Genomic DNA, 24,060 nt, shown 5'->3' with positions numbered 1-24,060 from the left:
TATTTTGCTGCTGCCTGACCTAGAGTATTTTTCATATTTTTTGCTTATATTTCACATTTCCACCATCCATCACGTTTTGGAGTTGGATTCATCAAGAACTGATTGCATACTGCAATAACATATCTTTTTCAAATAACACATGTACAGTATTGGGATTGCAAAAACTAATCAGAAATAAATTGAAACAAATTCTATCATTTATAATTGCTGAGACAACATCTCCAGAAAGTGTACAATAATTCAAAACACACTCTCTAATTTACTAATGTACAGGTTGTGATAAAAATTTCAGTTTTTTTTAGCTTTTGGGGAGAAGACACTATCAAGATTCTTTATGTAACTTTGCTGCTCACTGCAAAACATACCAAGATTTAGAATATTTTAGGTCAGGTTGCTTTTAGAAATACCTTTCAAGAAGTTATTTTCATGTAGATATTTTTGGGAGCGAACACAATGTTTTGTGCTTACACATCCTTTTAAAGAATTAGTGGCAGTAGAAGAATAACAAGTCATTTTTTGAGATTTTGCAATAAGCAGAATTCTTCACAAACAAATTGCAGCTTTTTCATAGAAGTTCTAAATTTGTACAACAAATTGTGAAGCTGCATTTAAGAAGGTAATGCACAATATTGTCACCTAAACAAGCAAGTCAATTTGAGTTGTGTCTATAAAGATTACTGTACATATGTTAATTCTGATAAAGATATGATTCTTACCGTGTTCACAACCAGGCAGACTTGTCAATTTTCAATCCGTCATCACAATATGACAGCAAATAATATCCACGCTCAACCAACAACTGTTTCATAAATACTGCAACAGCTCCTGCTATCATCTCCATATCCAGTTTGCATTCATCATATGAAAAAAACCTACACCAAGTGAATTGGATTGGGGACGAAGGTGGTGGTGGCGTGTGTGGAGAGGGGGAGAAAGAGAAGAAAAGAAGAAATTGGAGGAAAAAAAATGAAAGATCAAATATTCAAGAATATACTTTTTAAAAGTTATTTTGCAGGCTTTTAAAGAAAAAATGTATTTGACATCTTACAAAGTGCATTTTTTAAAAAAGTAAAATTGCTTGGTACACTTTTTTCATGAAATCAGCTTTTCACTGAATTTGGGGACTTTTAAGTGGGCACTACCTGTGTGCCAGTTGTGGTTTCAACGCGCAGGTAAGAAAGCTGACTGGCCCTTTAATGATAACGGAGCGGATACCAAAGGGACATGAGGCACTGTACTGCAATGTACTCACTCACAGGTTCCAGATGTTGTAAATGGACCACTTCTCCGATCACTCCCTGGCATAGCAGCTCCTGCATAAATAGATACTGACGTCACATGTCTTATTTGCAACTTCCAATCTGCGCCCTGTCTGCCGCAGACATCACTCCCACCAGCAGCCTATCGGAGGGCGGAATGTAAATGAGACCACCGGCAGGCCGCCCCTGCACTGCAGTTCGTGTATCCCCTTCATATTAATACTCTCCCCTCCCCCTCCCCAGTAGTTACTGAAAGTGCTCCTCCTTGTATCCGTGCTCTTGGTCGGGAAAAGGGATGGAAAATTCCATTTTTTTTTAAACTGAAGAAGAATTCAGACATTAAATAGGCTACCCAGAAATAATCTTGTCACTCAAACGGGGACAGTTTCTGCAGAAAACAGCCTGCGCTCATGCGCAATCGCTGTAACACCAACTGCAATTTGCTAGGTTTTTGTCCGCCATTATATGACGGTTCAAAATTACAATCTTGATTAGCCGAACCCGCAATTAAATCTATCCAATTTATGGCTTAATTTTTAAAAACGTCTTTTTGCTTACACAAATAAATACATTAGAATCGCAAATAATGTAAACAGGGCTATATAAAAAGCAAGATTACGCAAAATCACTTGTACTGCAAAAATGTATTATCATAGCAGCCATTGACAAATCTGGAAGGTTTTTGTAATATAAAGGTACTTTCCACACAAGGGAATATGAATGTCCTTTGAAATAATGTACCAGTATAACCACTGTAAAGTAACGCCATTTGTTAACGAATCTACCCGAGAGGCTAAGATTTATTTTAAAGTAGTGAGAGATTACACTTTATTTCAGATCTAGAGAATATTTCATTTTTATCCCGACAATAAAGCTGCAACTTAGTTACTTTAGCGCAGACCAAGGGTTGCCTTGATGTTTGTTGCTGAATTGTTTTATAGGGGTCTTTCGCGAAAGGAAACACTTTTTCCACAATCACTGGCTGTCTCAAAAGACTTGAAGCCAATTAAGTACTTTCGAAATGTCGTCAACGTTGTAGTATGGGAACATGAAGTTTAAAAATTAAAGTTGGACTTCAGGATATTTAGGTTACAAATGAATCCAAAAATTCATTTCTAAATTTTTGGAACTTTGTGCTTATGTAAGATTCTTCTTATGTTTAGCCTTTAGTTTTCTTCCAACTCGTAAAATAGGTATTACTACCAGAAAGTACATGTGGTGGTATAAAGAAAAATCTACATTTATATAGCATCTTTCAAAACCTCAGGATTTTCGAAAATACTTTACAATCAACAAAGTACTTTTGAAACATTGTGATGTAGGGAAATGAATATGGGGAGGATATATTATGTAACATGTCACAATAAAAAGGTGGCACATAACATTTTTTTAAAAATTCCAAATGAGATGTTCGCTACCTGACCTGACAGTCTAAAGCTTGTACTTTCAAATAAACCTAATGTACTATAACCTGGTGTCATATCATTTTTAACTTTGTCCATCCCAGTCCAACACTGGCATATGTTAAATTCTATGAGCTACTGATGTAAGTATCAGCTAATTACCTTTTGACTGAAACCACTGCTAAAAACAAACAATATGAAATACAGAAATAGCCAAGAACTTAGAGCTAGTTTAGTCTAGAAATTATCAAATTCTGAAGACTCAAATGAAAACATCAGAAAGTCTGGCTATTTCTTGCCACATTCTTCTTGAACCTCACAAGCTTACATTCAGGTGCACCAAACTGTGTATCCTGTGTATTGGGAGCCTGTACCACTAGATAGGCCTTAGTGTGGTATAACAGTAGCTAATAAGGAGCAGCTATAAACATGAGCAACTTGTGACTGGATAGTTGTGATGGGCCTGGCCTGTCTGTTGTTAAGATAATGACTAATTTCCTTACAAAGTAATCAAATACGTCCGAGCTGAGAAAACACCGTGGAAGACATGAGATGGTGGGATTATGTAGGAGATGAGTGTCAACAGGCAGACAGCTGTACAACTGGCAGACAAGAGAGGCAGTAATGTCTTGTAATGTCTCTAGGCAGCCTAATTTTGATGACTGACTGGGTATCTCAAATACTGCAGTCACGCCTGAGTAAGATTAGCTGTTCTTTACCAGTTATTTTATTGCTCAGTGCCTCTCCTTTCTCGTGTATCCATAGCATGAGTCGTTTATTAATATATGACAAATAACAACATTGCAGCAGCTATTTGAAAATTTGATGGCATCTTTTTAAATCTTTAAACCTAAATATAGGTTTGAACAAAATGCCTATAGCATATCTACTTTTGGCTTTGATTAAACTACTCTGGGAGTTTAAATAAAATAGCTCCTTCATAGTTCAATGAGTGGAACTATAACCTTGTGATATTTCAGCCATAATAGCTACATAAATCTTAAGTTGAATCCTTGATCTGTAGTAACAATGACCTTTTGTATTTTAATAGCAGATTCAATCCAAAAAAGCATCCCAAGGAACTTCAAAGAGGCACAGACAAAAATGGGCTCCCAACTAAATCAAGTGAGATGGATATTAAAGTAGGCCTTAAGGAACAATAGAGAGGTGGAAAGCTGGAAAGGTCTTGAAATGGAATTCCAGAGCATGGAGCCTAGAGATCTAAAGCACAAGCAACAGAAAAGGGGGAGGGGGAGGGGTGCACAAAAATCTAGATTCCGAAGAACAAAAGAGTTATGGAAGGGATGTTACAGGTTTGCAAGTGGTTAGGGTCAGGGAGTATTAGCAATATTAAGTTAACTGATGTCAATGAGGGAAGAAAGGATATAATAATTGAGCGCAATACCATCACAATGGAATGATAATACAGCTGCTAGTTTATTTATTTTCATTGCAGTATAATAACGAAGGAGTACCACTTAGTCAGAGATGTTACCTTTAAGCTGAGCCATCAAATCCAACTTCAGCTTAATTTCATGCAAAGATCTTTTACAGTTCACTAACAACACAATTTCTGCCAATGTCCAGATTTACATTTTACCCGATATCAACACAGGCACAATAAAATACATTATCTTGCTACTAACATCATTTGCAATCGTGGGTCCTGCTGTACATAATTGTCAGTCATTTTGTCTATATGACAACAGTAACAGCACTTCAAATAATTATTTTTGTCACATGCTCTAGTGAATTCCAGAGATTATGATAAGGAACCACATAAAAGTTAGACAGCAGATTTTAGTTTTTGTTGCCTGGTCTGTGAGGATTCTGTAACAAAACAGTCTTCATACATAAAAAAAAGTTGCTAATTTTGTTGTAAATGTTTTGTCCCATATTTTGTGACCATAAACAAAATGTAATAAAATATTTCTATACAAAACATTTTGCCAAAAGCCTACTTTAAGAATACTGTATATAACTCGATATAGAATATATGTGCTATGTTTTAAGTTCCTTGTTGCTGTCCTTAATTCCTGGTAATTGTTGCAGCTTTTTCGAATTCTTCATTTGTAAGTTAATCATCCTCAACTAATTACAGCAACAAAACCAAATTTGCTGCAAATACCAGGAAGCATTGCACGATGAAGTGAAATTAGTGCAACCTCTCAGAATTCAGAATAATCTTATTCAAACCAAAAACACACATCAAAGAACTTCAAAGTGCCTTGCAAGTAACAAATCAAAAACACTTTTCTCACAGTTCCAAAAAGCTGTATTACCAAATGAAACTCTGGTTTTTAAAATATAGCTTTGGAAATTAGTTCTAAAATCCATAGTCATCAGACTGTCTGACAGAGGAAAACTTTTTTTTTGTATTTTTCTGCCTTGTTTTGAGAAGGTCTCAAGTGCTTCTTAGCCAATTAAATAATGACGTAAGACAAATTCAGTCTCAATTGTGCATGAATTCTCATAAACAATGAAATAAATAATACAACTCCAAATTTGTTTTAGTTGTATTGGTTCAGGAATAAATGCTGGTCAGGGCACCAATTAACTCCCAAGTTCTCTTTAAATAATATCATGAGATTTTGTCTGACCTCCAGAACTGGCAAACAGAGGAAATCAATACTAAGTTGAAAGTCTTCTACATTCGGTGCTCAAGTACTGAAAGGGTCTAGAAACCATGACATTCTGCCTCCGATCTTAGACCACAATACTGAATTTATAATTGTTAGTCCTCTTAAGCTCCATTCTACATAAACACAGTGGCTACAAGCACAGGTCAGAGGAAAGGAACACAGTGGAAAGTAACTCACCTCTTGACTCCCAAAATCTGTCATCTACAAGGCACAAGTCAGCAATGTGATGCATACTCCCCACTTGCCTGAATAAATGCAGCTCCAAAAACACTCAAGAAGTTTGCTACCATCCAGGACAAAGCAACCTGCTTAACTGACACCACATCCATTCCCTCCACCATCAACACTCAAAAGCAGCAGTATGCACTATCTACAAGATGCACTACAGAAATTCTTCAAAGATGCTTCGATAGCACCTTCCAACCACGACTGCTTCCATTGAGGAGGACAAGGACAGCAGGTAATGGGAACACTACTACCTGCAAGTTCCCCTTCAAGCCACTCACCATCCTGACTTGGAAATATATTGCTGTTCTTTCACTGTCACTGGGTCAAAATCCTGAAATTCTCTCCCTTTGTGGGTCCACTGACAGCACATAAATTCAACGGTTCAAAAAAGTATCTCACCACCACCTTCTCAAGGACAACAAAGGATGAGCAATAAATGCTGGCCAGTCAGCGATGCCTATGTCTCACAAGTGAACAAAAACTTTCCCAAAACTCCACCATCTGTTTTCAGTAACAAACGAATCACTTAAACAGAAATAAAATGTTGTGAATGTTGGAAATCTGAAGCAAAAACAGAAACTGCTGGATAAAGTCAGCAGGTCTCGCAACATCTGTGGAGACAGTAACAGAGACTCTTCTTTACAGATTTAAAAAGAGTCAGATCAAACTTAAAACGTTAACTGTTTCTCTCTCCACCAGTGTGCTGTCAGTTCCGTTCAGATCCTCCAGCATTTTCTGTGTTTGTTTCAAACAAATTATGATTCATTTTCACCCTTGTCCTTTCTAATCTTCATTGGGGGCTCCTAAGGTTTGCCAAAGTAATCCCACCAAGCAGCAGCAACTTCAAAAGAGATGGGGAATAAATGGGAACTAGTATAGATTTTGGCTTTAAAGTTTACAAATACCTTAAACATAAAAAAGCATAAATTATAGAAGTTCATATTTCCAGTATAAATAAATGTAAAGTATACAAGTGAGAGTAAAAATAGACATTCTAGCTTTGCTGAGCTGAGCTTGGTTTGGCTGGAGGAGTCTCACCACTGGTCACAGAATCAGTGGAGAAGACCCATTCGATCTGTGAGGGAGACCCAATGGGAGTACCCTTCAGAAACTTAACAGACCACCTGATTGCTCTCCCTGTGATTGAGGTCTCCAGTGGGGGAGGTCTCACCTACCAAGAGTCATTAACTGGAGACTAGCAGATCCGCACACCGCTGGTGCCAAGTGCCAGTGGGAATAATTGCTTCTGGCCTCACTGCAATCAACCATGGCCTAGGATCATGGAAGTACCTTCAGTTGCAGGTGAGTAAAGGCAGAATGGAAAATGTGGGAGAGGGATGCATATGGAATTTTTAGCTTGCAGCAGCAATCTCTCTCCCTAGTACTAGGTCTCTTGATCAGGAACCGACCCTATGACTACACAGGACTCCCCTGGGAGACTGCTGGCAAAACAGACAGGTTTTGCTGGACAGACTTCGGATAGTATGGAAGACCCATGTGGAGGAGAAAGTGAGGACTGCAGATGCTGGAGATCTGAGCTGAAAACGTGTTGCTGGAAAAGCGAAGCAGGTCAGGCAGCATCTAAGGAGCAGGAGAATCGACGTTTCGGGCATGAGCCCTTCTTCAGGAATGAGGAGAGTGTGCCAAGCAGGCTAAGATAAAAGGTAGGGAGGAGGGACTTGGGGGGAGGGGTGTTGGAAATGCAATAGGTGGAAGAAGGTCAAGGTGAGGGTGATAGGCCGGAGTGGGGGTGGGGGTGGGAGCGAAGAGGTCAGGAAGAAGATTGCAGGTTAGGAAGGCGGTGCTGAGTTCGAGGGATTTCACTGAGACAAGGTGGGGAGAGGGGAATGAGGAAACTGGAGAAATCTGAGTTCATCCCTTGTGGTTGGAGGGTTCCTAGGCGGATATTCCCAATTCCTTCGTCTCCGCCACATCTGCTCCCAGGAGGACCAGTTCCAATACCGTACAACCCAGATGGCCTCCTTCTTTAAAGACCGCAATTTCTTCCCAGACGTTATCGACGATGCCCTCCACCGCATCTCCTCCACTTCCCGCTCCTCCACCCTCGAGCCCCGCCCCTCCAATCGCCACCAGGACAGAACACCACTGGTCCTCACCTACCACCCCACCAACCTCCATATACATCGTATCATCCATCGTCATTTCCACCACTTTCAAACGGACCCCACCACCAGAGATATATTTCCCTCCCCTATCAGCGTTCCGAAAAGACCACTCCCTCCGTGACACTCTCGTCAGGTCCACACCCCCACCAACTCAACCTCCACTCCCGGCACCTTCCCCTGCAACTGCAAGAAATGCAAAACTTGCGCCCACACCTCCCCCCTTACTTCCCTCCAAGGCCCCAAGGGATCCTTCCATATCTACCACAAATTCACCTGCACCTCCACACACATCATTTACTGCATGTGGCCTCCTCTATATTGGGGAGACTGGCCGCCTACTTGCAGAACGTTTCAGAGAACACCTCTGGGACACCCGGACCAACCAACCCAACCACTCTTTGGCTCAACATTTCAACTCCCCCTCCCACTCCACCAAGGACATACAGGTCCTTGGACTCCTCCATCGCCAGACCATAGCAACACAACGGCTGGAGGAAGAGCACCTCATCTTCCGCCTAGGAACCCTCCAACCACAAGGGATGAACTCCGATTTCTCCAGTTTCCTCATTTCTCCTCCCCCCACTTTGTCTCAGTCAAATCCCTCAAACTCAGCACCGCCTTCCTGACCTCCCCACTCCCACTCCCGCCTATCACCCTCACCTTGACCTCCTTCCACCTATTGCATTTCCAACACCCCCCTCCCTACCTTTTATCTTAGCCTGATGGACACACTTTCCTCATTCCTGAAGAAAGACCCATGTGGAATCCTTTTAATCCCCGAGTCATCATTAAATTACTTTGGCTTCTGGGCAATAGGCCTCAGTGGGCTCATTAGCAAACCCAATGATATCTTGCCACTGGCAGCCAGGAATCCTGTGAAAATCCCTCCTTGCACCAAGTTAATCAGGCAATGTTTCCCTACTGCCAGGAGATTGATACTGGGGAGCTACCATGATTTCTGCTCCAGCCTACAATGTCAGTGGCTTCATCAGGCTGCCTACAGTGGAATACAACGGGATTCCTTACTGATATTAATGGATCATGTCATGACAAGCAAAGCAGCAGGATTACACATTTACTTTTCAGATCCTTACCTCGTTTCTCCTCCAAAATGCCTTGAACCATTCATCAATCAACTGAACTGGCAGATAATCTATTTTCAAACATCTGTGGATGCTGCTCATGAACCCACCACCAGGAGGTGTTTCAGAACAGTTCATTGTTGGGTAAGCTCTTTCTAAAATTTTACATTTTAATTTGGAAGACATTTACAAAGTGCCTTATCATGGCAGAGACATATCCTACATTTCTTTTGACACAATTAACTACATTTTCTTTTATTGTATCTGTAAATGAATCAATCATTTCACATGCAGAAATATGTCTCAGACAGAAATCAGATGAAAGACCAGTAACTGCTTGTAAGTAATACTCCTCACTTTTAGTTGCATATGATTCTTAATGTTTCTGTGTGTTGTTATAATGACAAAATGGGGCCTAGATTAAATTTATTAAAGGATGATATCTCCAATAGTGCAGCATTCCCTCTATGCTTTAGTAGAATGCTGATCTTAATTATGGGACGTAGACTTGATTCAGATGAAATTGTCATCCACCGAAAATCTTGCCTTGCAGATTCAGAACTTAGAAACTAGAAAATAAATGCAGGAGTAGGCCATTTGGCCCTTCGAGCCTACACCAACATTCAATGCGATCATGCAGATCATGCAATTTCAATATCCCATTTCTGTTTCCTCTCCATACCCTTTGATCTCTTTTGCTCCTAAGGGCCATGTCCAACTCCCTCTTGAATGTAACTAATGTACTGGCCCCAACAGCTGCATGTGGGAGAAACTTCCACAGATTCACAACTCTCCAAGTGAAGAAATTCTTCCTAATCTCAGTCATAAGAGTGATAGAGCTGTACAGCATGGAAACAGACCCTTTGATCCAATTCATCCATGCCATCTAAATTAATCTAGTCCCATTTGTCAGCAATTGGCCCATTTCCCTCTAAACCCTTCCTATTCATATACCCATCCAGATGCCTTTTAAATGTTGCAATTGTACCAGCCTCCACCACTTCCTCTGGCAGCTCATTCCATACACTCACCACCCTCTCCGTGAAGAGGTTGCCCCTTAGGTCCCTTTTATATTTTTCACCTCTTACCCTAAACCCATGCCTTCCAGTTATGGACTTCCGCACCCCAGGGCAAAGACCCTGTCTATTTATCCTATCCATGCCCCTCATGATTTTATAAACCTCTATAAGGGTCACCCCTCAGCCTCGATGACACTCCAGGGAAAATAGGCCCAGCCTATTCAACCTCTCCCTATAGCTCAAACTCTCCAACCCTGGCAACATCCTTGTAAGTCTTTTCTGAACCCTTTCAAGTTTCACAAAATCCTTCCTATAGCAGGGAGGCCAGAATTGCATGCAATATTCCACAAGTGGCCTAACCAATGTTCTGTACAGCCACAACATGACTTCCCAACTCCTATATTCAATGCATTGACCTATAAAGGAAAGCATATGAAATGCCTTCTTCACTATCCTGTCTACCTGTAACTCTACTTTCAAGGAATTATGAACTGCACTCCAAGGTCTCTTTGTTCAGCAACACTTCCCACTTATATCATTAAGTATATAAGTCCCACTCTGATTTGTGTTTCCAAAATGTAGCACCTCACATTTATCTAAATTAAACTCCATCTGCCACTCCTCGGCCCACCAGCCCATCTTAAGGTCCCATTATAACCTGAGGTAACCTTATTGATTGTCCACTGCACCACCAATTTTGGTGCCATCTGCAAACTTACTAACCATGTGTTTATATGCAAATCATTTTTATAAATGACAAAAAGCAGTGGACCTAGCACGAATCCTTAAGCAACTTTGCTAGTCATAGGCCTCCAGTCTGAAAAGCAACCCTCCACCACTACCTTTTGTCTCCTACCTTTCAACCAGTTCTGTATGGTTACTTCTCCCTGTGTTCCATGTGATCTAACCTTGCTAACCAGCCTACCATGTGAAACCTTGTCGAATGCTTTACTGAAGTCCACATAGAACACATCCACCACTCTGCCTTCATCAATCCTCTTGGTTACTTCTTCAAAAACCTCAATCAGGTTAGTGAGACACGATTTTCCACGCACAAAGTCATGTTGACTATCCCTAATCAGTCCTTGCCTTTCCAAATATATGTAAATCCTCAGGATGCCCTCGAACAACTTGCCCACTAATGATGTCAGGCTCACCGGTATATAGTTCCCTGGCTTTTCCTTACCACTTTTCTTAAATAGTGGTGCCATGTTAGCTAACCACCACTCTACAGCCACCTCACCTGCAGCTATTGATGATACAAATATCTCAGCAAGGGGCCAGGAATTTAAGTCCCTAGAATCATAGAGATGTACAGCATGGAAACAGTCCCTTTGGTCCAACTCGTCTATACTGACCAGATATCCCAACCCAATCTAGTCCCACTTGCCAGCACCCAGCCCATATCCCTCCAAACCTTTGCTATTCATATACCCATCCAGATGCCTATTAAATGTTCCAATCATACTAGCCCCCATCACTTCCTGTAGCAACAAATTCCACACATGTACCACCCTCTGCGTGAAAAAGTTGCCCCTTAAGTCTCTTTTATATCTTTTCCCTCACACCCTAAACCTATGCCCTCTAGTTCTGGACTTCCCCACCCCAGTGAAGAGACTTTAAGTGTATTTATCCTATCCATGCCCCTCATGATTTTATAAACCTCTATAGGGTCACCCCTCAAACTCCGACGCTCCAGCCTATTCAACCTCTCCCTATAGCTCAACTCTTCTAACTCTGGCAACATCCTTGTAAATCTTTTCTGAGCCTTTCAAGTTTCACAATATCCTTTTGATAGGAAGGTGACCCGAATTGCACGCAATATTCAAAAAGTGGCCTAACCAATGTCTTGTACAGCTGCAACATGACCTCCCAACTCCTGTGCTCAATACTTTGACAAATAAAAAAAAGCATACCAAACGCCTTCATCACTGTCCTATCTACCTGCATACCTCCATTTTCAAGGAGCTATGCACCTGCACTCCCAAGTTTCCCACAAAATTCTAGGGTATACCTGTTCAGCTTCCAGGGGAATTTATCCATCTTTATGAATTTTACGTTGTCCAGCACTGCCTCCTCTGTAATATGGACATTTTTCAAGATGGCACTATTTATTTCCCCAAATTCTCTAGCTTCCATATCTTTCTCCACAGTAAAACCTGATGCAAATTACTCGTTTCTTGAATGGCTTACCCCTTATTCTTAGACTGTGACCCCTAGTTCTGGACTTCCCAACATCAGGAACATTCTTCCCGCATCTAGCCTGTCCAGTCCCATCAGGATTTTATATGTTTCTATGAGATGCCCCCTCATTCTTCTCAATTCCAACAAGTACAAGCCCAATCGATCCAATCTTTCCTCATATGTCAGTCCTGCTATCCCAGGAATCAGTCTGATGAAACATTGCTCTCTCAATGGCAAGAATGACCTTCCTCAGGCCAGGAGACCAAAACTGCACACAATGCTGAAGGTGTGGCCTCACGAAGGCTCTGCACAACAGCACCAAGACTTTGTTACTCTGATACTCAATCTCTTGCTATGAAAGTCAGCATGCCATTAGCTTTCCTCACTGCTTGCTGCATTTGCATGCCAAGTCGCTTTGCTGCACTTGCATGCCAAGACACACGGGTCGCCTTGTACCTCATCTTTTCCTAAACTGCCTTCATTCAGATAATCTTCCTTCGTTTTTTGTGACCAAAGTGGTTAACCTCATATCCATCATATTAAATTGCATTTGCTAAGTATTTGCCCACTCAGCTAGTCTGTCCAAGTCACCTTTGAAATACAATTTCACAAATATCAGTGGAACTTGCCTGATCTGTAATTCTTCATTTCTGAGTCTGAATAGTGAATGTCATCAAGCTATTTATATCATCTGGAGAAATCACAGACGAATTCAACCTTATTTGCAATTGGCATCTTCACACAACATTCATTGTAAATCCTCAGATGCTGAAGTACATCAAATTCTCATTATCAGTGGAGGATGGAGGCATGGACATAGATAACAAAAAATGTGGCTACCGCTAAACCTCCTATCTATTGTGAAGGACCACATGATCAGCATGGACAAGTCAACAGGCCAAAAAAAAAAGAAATTGGGTCTGGGGCTGTCCTTTAAAGTGTGTGGATAGCGAATCCATGATAACGAAGAGTGAGTATAGTCTGTGTCCATATGCAGCAAAACTTCAAAAACACAAGTGCCAGGCAAAATATTATCTTCTACAAATGAGAATGTCTCACTCTGTTTCACAGTCAATGCCATTATCATAGTTGAACCCTCTATTATCAACATCCTGGGTTACTATTGATCAGAGACTGAACTAGACCAGTCATATGAATACTGTGGCTAGAAGAACAAGTCAGAGACTGGGCAGGTAACTTATCTCCTATGTCCCCAGTAATTGTCTACCGTCTACAAAGGACAAGTCAGGAGTGTGATGGAACACTTTTCAAGGGCGATTAGCGATGGACAATAAAGGATGGCTTGAATAGTGACCACCTTGAATGGTGATCTGAAGCAGGTGCCCAGTCTAACTTTTTCCCTCAATCATCTGGGAAACTAAATCCCAAAACATGATGACACTAATATTATTCACACTGAGTTCAATAGATTAAAAATCAAACATTCCTTGTGAATGTTAAAAGCACATTGTCACATCCCAAGTTTATTCACCCATTTACCCAACTGGTGAGACCCTAATTGTTTTTATCTCTGTCAATTGGACATGTTTAATATGTTATAAATGCATCTCCTTGTAAATAAATATTCCTGTTCAAATGAACAAAGAATGAAAACCACCACTTCTAAATATTTTTGACAGTGGTCTTGTACATGTGAAAGCCATTAAGTCAGAGGTTACACGTTTTCTTGTCATAAGAACATAATAGATTCTGGAGAAAATAATATGGCCCATCAGGCATCTTCCACCATTCAATATTTTCATAGCTGATCATGGGCTTCAATGACACTTTCTCAATCACTTGACATAGAATCATAGAGAAGTACAGCACAGAAAAAGACCCTTCGGACCAACTTGTCCATGCTGACCAGATAACCCAACCTAATCTAGTCCCATTTGCCAGCACTTAGTCCCTATTCCTCTCAACCCTTCCTATTAATATACCCATGCAGATGCCTTTTAAATGTTGTAATTGTACTAGCCCCCACCACTTCCTCTGGCAACTCATTCCATATATGCACTACCCTCTGTGTGAAAAAGTTGCCCCTTTAAATTTTTCTCTTCTCACCTTAAACCTACGCCCTCTAGTTCTGGACTCCCCTACCCCAGGGAAAATATCTTGTCTATTTATCCTATCCATGCCCCTCGTGATTTTATAAACCTCAATAAGGTCACCCCTCAGCCTCTGACGCTCCAGGGAAAGCAGCCCTAGCCTATTCAACCTCTCCCTATAGCTCAAATACTCCAACCCTGGCAACATCTTTGTAAATCTTTTCTGAACCTTTTCAAGTCTCACAACATCCTTCCAATATGAAGGAGACCAGAATTGCACACAATATTCCAAAAACGGCCTAACCAATGTCCTGTACAGCCGCAACATGACCTCCCAATTCCTATACTCAACGCTCTGATCAATAAAGGAAAGCATATCAAACGCCTTTTTCACAATCATATTTACTTGCAACTTTACTTCCAAGGAACTATGAACCTGCACACCAAGGAATCTTTTTTCAGCAACACACCCCAGGACCTTTCCATTAAGTGTCTAAGTCCTGCTAAGATTTGCCAAAATGCAGCAGCTCGCATTTATCTAAATTAAACTCCATCTGCCATTCCATAGCCCATTGGCCCATCTGATCAAGATTCTATTGTAATCTGATGTAATCTTCCTTGCTGTCCACTACATCTCCAATTTTGTTGTCATCTGGGATACAGATCTGGCTTGAAGGTAGAAGACAGAGGGTATGGTGGTGGTTGCTTTTCAAACTGGAGCCCTGTGACCAGTGGTATGCCACAACAATCAGTGCTGAGTCCACTGCTTTTCATCATTTATATAATTGATTCTTATCCATTGATTCCCTGAGAGATCAAAAATCTATTGCAACCTTAAATATATTAAATGATGGCATATCTACAAACCTCTGGATCAAGAATTCCAAAGATTCACAAGACTTTGAATAAATTCATTTAGTTCCCTTATAAACTGTGCCCTCATATTCTAGAGCTACAGCTATGACTTAGAAATTCATTAAATAAGAAATATCAGCAGTGATGGTAAACTGACAACTTAATCCCAAAATCAAAAAATGAAGTAAATTTCTTAACTCCTTTACACAGAGAGTGATTCGAATGTGGAATTTACTACACTTTTATGGACTGGGTAGATGTCATAGATTAATAAGAAACTAGATAAACATGTGACAGAGAAAGGAACAAATGGATTTGTTGATATTTTTAAATGAAAAATAGGGAGGGGGGACTAATGTGGAACATAAAAAAACAAGACAAAACAATTTGCCTCCTTTTTCATGCAAACTCATGGGTGGGCCTCTAGAAGTGCAATTGCGTGCTGGCAAAAGCAAAATGAACAGCTGACCATAGAATCCTACACTCTGGCAGGAACAGAAACAGAAAACAAAACTAGCACCTCTGCCAGGATATCACACCGCAGCTTTCTACATGTTAGTTCTGGAGATGCAAACACCAACCATTTTTGAGTTTTCTGATACAACCGAGTTGTTCATTTGGTAATTTAGCATTTGTTGATGTGGGACCGCAGTCACAAACACAGTCAGATCAGGAAAGAATGGTAGATTCGCTTCCCTAAAGAACTTTTAATGAACTTGTTGGGTTTTTAAAATAATTTAGCAGTTTGTGGTTAGTTTGCTTATACCAACATTTTATTTCTTGAATTTATGTTATGCATCACGGAGTGTGGCATGCAGATTCCTGAGGAAGCCGCGCCCATCATGTCTTGATAAGGAACTCGGAGATTTGTGGCCTTGCCCCATACACAGTGGATTGTTAATTTGTCTTCGCTCCATTGGGAGTAGGCTTCTCCCAGTAAGCCAGCATGAGACACTTCCCCACGAAACCTCCTTTCCACATCACAGCCCATATAAAGATATGATATCTACATTGTCCCTCTATACATGCTATTGATTTTCTGGCAAAACAGGAACATCAGGTTCTGCTTTCAAGTTCCTCATTGTAATAGACTTCTTGTGCTTAAACTACAAGGAGGCATTTAATGGCACAATGTAACACTAAAGAAGTCCATAATTTGCTATTTGCATTCTATGACATTAATTAACCTTTAGGTGAAGTAAGATTTGTAGGCACCTGGATGGCATTGCTTCATCAGTGAAGGCATGATTACTGTAATTGCCCCTTACAGGACCTCAAAACGATTGTTGCAAATATTGTAGATGAAAGAGTAACTTGCTGCTCCCATTTACCAAGAGGATGCAGCCATTTTGTAAATTCATTGTGCATTTGATTTTCACTCTGATATGACAAAGTTCCAGCTTTGTGTTCACACAAGTGACTTGCAAGCTCTGCCTATGACTTATGAATCTACTGCCATTCTTCCTTTCATAATGGCACTCATAACCCTTCAGCCACCCACCCCGGTTTTTTATTTGAGCTCCTTTTGTATTGCTGTTGATGTGCTTGTTTTACTCCCAGAGCCCATAAATCTGGAGGTTCCTATTCCCTTACTGTTCCTACACCCTCTACATATAGAGTAGGCTCTAAGATCTGCACAAACCATCTCTGAGAGCTGCCAATCCCTTACAATTAACTATACTGTCAGCAATTGTCCCCTATTATTGTCACTATTCCACCAGAGACCAAAACAATCACTAGAATTGACCTGCCCGCTTTCCTGAGGACACCATGGACATCCATTTGATAAACCTCCTTGTCTATTTGCAACCAAACCCTCTTGACTCACCATCGCCCAAACTTAGGCTGTTCTTTTAACAGCATTCCAACCGACCTGTCTGTAATCTCAAGACTGCTGGCATGATGTCAAAGACTGACTGTAGTTCAATCCCAGAGTGGAAGAGCATGGATCCTGCACTCATGTAGAACAATGCACCTGACTCTCTTTGTCTAAAACCCTGAACTGTAATTGGACCAGCCCCTTGACTGACTGAGCAGTAGCCCGTTATTGACTAGTGTCCCTCTCATCCGTTAAATGCTCATCCTCATTGACTTTCACACATTGCCATTTTCTTCAAGCACATGCAATTGTTTGCCGAATAAGCTGCTACCAGATACTGCAGCCCTGACATTGACATGGCAACTTGCTGTACTGCAAAATGTCCACCTCCTCTCTAACTATTTACTCTTGAGTTCCCCACTGCCACAAGCTGTTTGTCTCTCCTTCTGTGCTAAAAAGCAAGCTTTACCACAGATTATAGCTGCCTCTAAATCAGTGCTAAAGACCTGTGCAATAAAAGCAGACTGAGACATAAAGGCTTCCTGTGACTAAAATAATGGTCAAAACCCTATATCCTAAACTGCAAGATAAAACAGAAGATGACTGGCTCACCCTCAGGTCCAAAGTACATGATGAGAGTCTAAAATAGTGGCTGAAGTAAGCTTTGAGCAAGCATGATGTTATGATGCTGGTGCTTTGCCAATGTCAGGTTGTGTGGATGAAGGATCCAGAATGAAAATGTCCAATGACCAATTAGAAGAAGTAGCACCACGTGAAGACAAGCTAGATGGCCATCAAGCCATACATTGAGGTACAATGCATTCAGATGAGACAAGTCATCAGGTACCTGCTTGGATTTATCAGTTGAGTTTTTACACTATTAAGTTTCTCAGTTGTGCAGATGAAAATTGAAAGTGTAATGCTGGTATGGAAATTTGGCTAATAATGGGATGTAATTGAGTGGAAATAAACAAACATCGCATCATCCAATGGCAAGATCTGTACATGCCACCTAAGTCTACAGGAGGACTTAATTGGGCGAGTTTTCCTTGATGTCAAAAATCTGGTTTTTGGATTCTTGCCTGATTAATTTATCTCACTTGGCATCATTCTCACCAACTCAGAGGGAAATCTCTATCCCAGGTTTTCAAACCACCCTCTAAATTACTATCTGATTTTTGCTTTTCTTACATCCAAATAATCCAGACATTAGAAAGTTAAAGATCATACAACACCAGACTATAGTCCAACAGGTTTAATTGGAAGTACATTGCTTTCGGAGCGCCACTCCTTTATTAGGTGGTTGTGGAGGACACAATTGCAAAACACAGAATTTGTAGCAAAAGTTTACAGTATTATGAATTCATGTAAGATTCTGTTATCTCACTTCTTAGATTATGATCAGTCTAAACATTATGGCACAGATAGAGAACACGGGGGCTAACACCTTCAACATATTGTCTAGCTAACACCAGTTGTTACAGTTAACCTGAGAATGCAAAAAGTTTTAGATTTACACATGAAAGAAGTGAAACTATCATGGTATTTGAACAGATGAAAGACTCAACAAACAATCAAGGTATTTTTCAATGTATAATTTCAGTTACACCACTGTAAACTTTTGCTATAAAGTCTGTGTCTTGCAATTATGTCCTCCACAACCACCTGAAGAAGGAGTGGCTCTCCGAAAGCTAGTGTGCTTCCAATTAAACCTGTTGAACAAAGTTAAAAATCACATAACACCAGATTAACTTTGTACACCCCAGTCCAACACCAGCATCTCCAAATCAGACATTAGAATAATGAATTAAATAAAATGTAAAATGTGTAAAATATTTATGGAATTTTGTAACTGATTCAAAATTAGATGTTACAAATTTATAATTATCCAGCGATGGGAAGTAATTTTGCTTTGAGCCACTTTGAAACAATCCTAGCAAAAAACTGAAAAGGTCCTGTATTGTATTTGGAACTACAATCCAGCAAGAAGTCAACACCTTCTGGTGAAAAAGGGAGAGAAAATTTGTCAGAAACTTGCAGCACTTTTGCCAGTATTAGCATCATACTGTAAATCATTGTAGAATTTCAGGTAATGCTGCCAAGAATTGCATTTACTAAATGGGGGAATCTGTACAGCAACAAGCATCAAGATACATTGTATTTCCTCAATGTTGCTAAAATTGTCTGACAAATCAGTCAGTGATGAGGCATGCTGAAAACGCACTTCATTTTCTGTGCATTTGTGATATTTATTATTTTGGCTCATGCCTAACTTACAAGAGTAACAATGCATGGAGACAGAATCAAAGGAAGAGTGAAAATGATAAAGAGAAACACAAGTGACTTGATAATCCAATCACATTGGATGCTGACCATTTTATTTCTGAATAAAAGGATAAATAACTTATTTTGCCAGGGGTTAAGACCATATCCTTGGTATATCCTGCTTCATTTAAATGAATATAGTCCAGAATACATTTGTTTTGCATACCAACTCCAATTCTTCAATTGGTGTCATATCAAGCATGACTGCAGGCCTGTTATACCAATGTGCACAGAACTAAGTTTCTTCAATCCTCCTTTGGCTACCAGTTGATTTTATGAATAAATTGCTCATCATACTAGTAAGCTACTTAAACTAATAATTCCTAAATTTGATCCCTAGTCATCATTCAGTTAGCTGCTCTTAGTTGGAGCAGGATTAGGAGTGATACAATTAGTCTAGGCATTTGTTTAAATTGTTTGGGTTTGCTGTCAATTTAACAGAGAGGGTTAAAGATAGCCTGTGGGCTGTTGTGGCACAATGGTAGTATTCTTACCTCTGAACCAAGATATGTAATTTCAAGCACAAACTGCTCTAGAAGTGTGTAATTACACCTCCGAATAGGTTGATTAGAAAAAAAGGTTAAAGATAGCCTGATCAAGTCAATTTGAATCCTGCTAATTGATTCTAGTTTCACTTCCTGTATTCAGTGGAATATTATTTTTGTTACAGTTTGCCAGAATTGTCAGTGTTTGGGTTGCAGCAGTTAATGTAGCCAGCTAAACAGGATGCAGGAGCAGAACTCTAGCCATAGAGAAACATTGTTAACACACTCTCAGCTGGAGAGGATGCATGGTTGACAGCAGCCAAGGAAAGCTGGGTAAAATAATTTTGTAAACATACTTGTTGACACATTGTTATCACAGAGGTTGGAACAGTGCACTGTTTCCTTTTCTGTTCTCACTCCTCCACAGGTCACAACAATTTGAACTCAAACCAGATTGGTGAATCACCAGTTATTCGGGCCCCGACTGGATCAGACTCAGTATTAAGAACAAGTCTACCAGGTTTCTTTAGCGTTTTAAAAATCTATTCACAGGATGTGGGTGGTGCTGGCTAGACTAGTATTTATCGCACATCCAAATGGCCAGATAAAAGCCAACCACATTGCTGAGGGTCTACAGTTAAATGTAGGCCAGTAGATCTCATTCAGGGAAATCTTTAATCTAAATTTTTAGGGACTTCCTTTGTAGATTAGATTAGATTCCCTACAGTGTGGAAATAGGCCCTTCAGCCCAATAAGTCCACACTGACCCTCTGAAGAGTAACCCACCCAGACCCATTCCCCTACCCTATGTTTACTCCTGACTAATGCACCTAACACTATGGGCAATTTAGCATGGCCAATTCACCTAACGTGCACATCTTTGGACTGTGGGGGGAAACTGGATACATGGAGAATGTGCAAACTCCACACAAACAGTTGCCCGAGATAGGAATTGAATCCGGGTTCCTGGCGCTGTGAGGCAGCTGTGCTAACCACTGAGCCACCGTGCTGCCCATGAAGGACGTTAGTGAACTAGATGAATTTTTATAGCAATCAATAGTAGTTGCCATTACTCAAACTTTCTTTTTAATTCCAGATTTTACTGAATTCAAATTTCACCATCTGCCATTGTGGGATTTGTATCCGTGGCTCCCAAAGCATTGGCCTGGGCCTCTGGATTGCTACTCCAGAGACAACATCACTACACCATCATCCCCTCAACAAATAACTAGTACAGAAAACAAGTTTAAGCAAACAAAAATGCAAGCAACTTAACTATCCCTATAAAAGAAAACTAGTACACACTCACAAGTCTGTGAAGAAACAAAAAAAATTGCAGTCTGCTAGCTTTAAAATACTTTGATCAAGTAGCAATTAAACTCATTTTAAAAAGGATCATGAATTGTCCCAAATGGTGTTCAGATTCCAAAGATATTCTGCACACACAAGCTGCTGGCACTTTGCTGAGTTGATCAGGAAGGGTAAGAAAAAGTCTCTAGACATCATTAATTGATTTGTAACCTATCACGGGACAGATTGTGATCAGGAAGGTGTTGGCTATAAGCAATGATGCCCCAGAGTGGGTACGTAATACCATTCAGGTGAAGAAGAAGAAAGTGAACAAAGTCCTACAACTCTACACTCACCAAGCCCTCCATCAAGCAGAATGCATCAAAGAAGGATTCAGGGAAGGGACAGAGGATAATAAATAATGAGACAATAGACCTCCAAATTCCACACTATACCCCTAGCCTTCCACTCCTCAGCAGACTGAATCTATAGAGAAGGAACCAGCAGCTGAACAAACAGCAGAGTGGATGAATAAGTCCAAGAAAAAGCAAGGCCATGATGGGTCCAAACCATGGCCTAAACCAATGGCAAAAGATCATTCCCTTCTGACATGCACGAGAAGGATGGTAAGGTGGAACCTTCAGAAGTCACAGCAAAATTTGAGGGAGCTAAAGGAGAAGACATGTGAGCCCCAGAACATTCCAGATAGTAGAGACCAGTGCACACCAATCACACAGCTAAAGGACAAGTGCAGACCAGCTCCAGGGAGCCAGGGGCAGCAATGCCCTTACAGGGGAACAGATGGAGGAATTCTCCAATTGGGAACAGTACAAACTCTGCCTCATGCATGAACTCACCAATTCTATCCAGGCTGGACAATTCTAATGTGATAGACCAAGGTGGTTTCCATACCTATTACTAGTGGAACAATTTATAATCCATTATGGGGATGTAGGAGCAGACCCAAGCAATGAAACTGAAGAAGAGAAAATGGCAATAGTATGTAACCGTCTTTTTTTAAAATCTGTGTACGTTCATTAAAATGCCATCAAGTGATATGTTTCAACTTTGGATTACTGTTTTTGCAAGACTGTGCAATATTACATCTCAGCTTCTGTAGATAGTAGTTACGAAGATGGTCTGATTGGCCATTTCTCTGGCCAGGGTATTCTGTTGTAGGGAAGAATACCATCATCTCTGCCATTAAATGGATGATCACCTCCTCATGGCACATGTACAAAAATGCTTTGCTCTGGGTATTAACACATCTGGTCCAGCTCAAAACAATAAATGGACATCCTTCAGCAATTCCCATCACTGTTTGCAGCATACAGGCTAGTCAATCTAGGCAGTGACTTTAACTGCATAATTGATGTGGCTGTATGATCTGTCAGGGCAGACTCAAACTTAAGATGGAAATGGTAAAATATGACAAGTTGCATGATGTGTTCAGCAACCCTTCAAATGGAGAGCAGCATGGATATACCTGGTCGACACCAGATGGGTCTGACTGTTCTGGGGTAGATTTCCTGTTTGTGTCCCATATGTTCACAGTTAGATGTACTGATATTAGCTGGTGTTCTTCTTTGATCACTGCTTCCTACTAGGTGATTATAACCTGCAGGCAGACCACAGAAGTACCAAGGGGTGCAGAAAGCAAAAATGGGTTTGCTGACCCCAGGAAACATTAAATAACTCAAAAGGGATTTCAAAGTTTGCAGAACTGTTAATCTTCTCTTTAAGTCTCTAGGATTCCAATGAGAAGCAATCAAAATAAACACCAAGATCTTCATCCTAAAAGGGATTCCACAGGACAAAAGAGGAACAGGAGGAAAATGATACAGAAAAGCATGCAGAATCAGCTCTGACTGAAGTTCATGGGGGTCTATTTAAAGTATGATCTCCAAAAAAAATGCCAAGCTAACATGCCTTGCTCTTATCCTCAGAGGCCTATAGGATCATCTTCTAGGAGAAATCCACTCCATGGAGGAGGATGAGACATGTTCACATTTCTTCTTCCAGATGGTAACAGAGACAGCATTGTGATCAACAACCTGAAGGACGAAGTTGACTTCGTAAAGTAACTGCAGTCTGGCATTTTGAGGGTCAACAGATCCTTTTATGCTGAAGTCCACATACAACACAGCTTCACAATCTAATTCTGTCTTCCATCATGGAGATCTTAGATGGCAGCATATGGGAAAGTCTGGTCAAATCACTAATTGTGGATGAGCTGACTAAAGCCCTTGAGTTCTTCTAGAAAAATAAAACTCCTGGAGGTTATGGTTTATTGGTTGAGTTGCGTTCATCTCTGTGGCCAGGATCGACTGGAGGTGTACGAGAGTGTGCTTCCAATCCGCAACATGTCCAAAGTTACAGGGCAAGGCATTATCAACTTCCATAAGCAAAAGGGGGAAGAGGGAAGTAATTAAAGAGTGACAACCCATTTCACTGATGAATACGGACTACAGATTTCTATCCAAGGTCTTTGCCAATCATGTCAGGTTTGCTGGAATTTGTGATTCACCCTCACCAGATTGTACTGTACCCAGCAGGTATCACAAGTGTGTTGTCCATGGGTGGAACCTTCCACGCCCGCCTAGAATTTTGATAAGGTTGGATGAGGAATTTGACTTGGCAGGAGGCATAAATTCAGTTTCCCAATAACAGGTTAAAATTTTGTTATTAAGTTCTCAGAACCTTCAAGCTGATTGGCTTTCCAGATCTTCATGGTTAAGAACTTGTTCTGCATTTATTAGTATGTCATAAATAACCACTGATACCCCAGCCCACTGGAATTTTATTGATCGGTGTAATCTTGTTTGCCAAAAATGGGAAATTTGTTCACAAACCCTACTCTGTATATGAAGAGTGTATCTGGTGGGTAGATGTCTTCCTCCAAGCTTTGGTGAGTACAAATTTCTTTGCTTACGTGGCTCCTTCAAAACCAAGCTTCTTTGCATAAACCGAAGAGTGTGGTACTGGAAAAGCACAGACAGTCAGGCAGCATCTGAGGAGCAGGAAAATCAACATTTCGAGCTTATGTTCAAAACGTCGATTCTCCTGCTCCTTGGATGCTGCCTGACTGGCTGTGCTTTTCCAGCACTACTCTGATCTCCAGCATCTGGAGTTCTCACTTTTTTCCTTCTTTGCATAAATGCTTACAATGTTAGAGGTGAAGCTCTCCATGTTGATCATCTCATAAGCAGTCTCATACACAGTCTGTTTTGTCTTTGTTAAACACTTATAATATTGGCATGAAGCCTGGCTGGGCCAGTATGCCATCCAAACA

General features: G+C 40.6%; 1 protein-coding gene across 8 annotated transcripts in view; it reads right to left on the bottom strand.

Annotated features, from left to right (window-relative positions):
- The window catches only part of zgc:154075 (uncharacterized protein LOC556929 homolog), a 270,435-nt gene that overhangs the window by 138,692 nt on the left and 107,683 nt on the right, over nt 1-24,060 (bottom strand). For 7 of the 8 annotated variants that reach the window (XM_060852421.1, XM_060852418.1, XM_060852417.1 and 4 more), the window contains one exon: nt 1,257-1,313. The exons of the other annotated variant lie outside the window; for it this stretch is intronic. In XM_060852421.1, the coding sequence (XP_060708404.1) occupies nt 1,257-1,313 (57 nt within the window). The remainder of the gene's footprint in view (nt 1-1,256; nt 1,314-24,060) is intronic. 8 annotated transcript variants of the gene reach the window in all.

This window comes from Hemiscyllium ocellatum, chromosome 37, assembly GCF_020745735.1.
Source record: "Hemiscyllium ocellatum isolate sHemOce1 chromosome 37, sHemOce1.pat.X.cur, whole genome shotgun sequence".
Taxonomy (NCBI): Eukaryota; Metazoa; Chordata; class Chondrichthyes; order Orectolobiformes; family Hemiscylliidae; genus Hemiscyllium; species Hemiscyllium ocellatum.
Note: the sequence above shows the minus strand (reverse complement) of the source record. Positions and strands in the feature narration are given on the sequence as shown.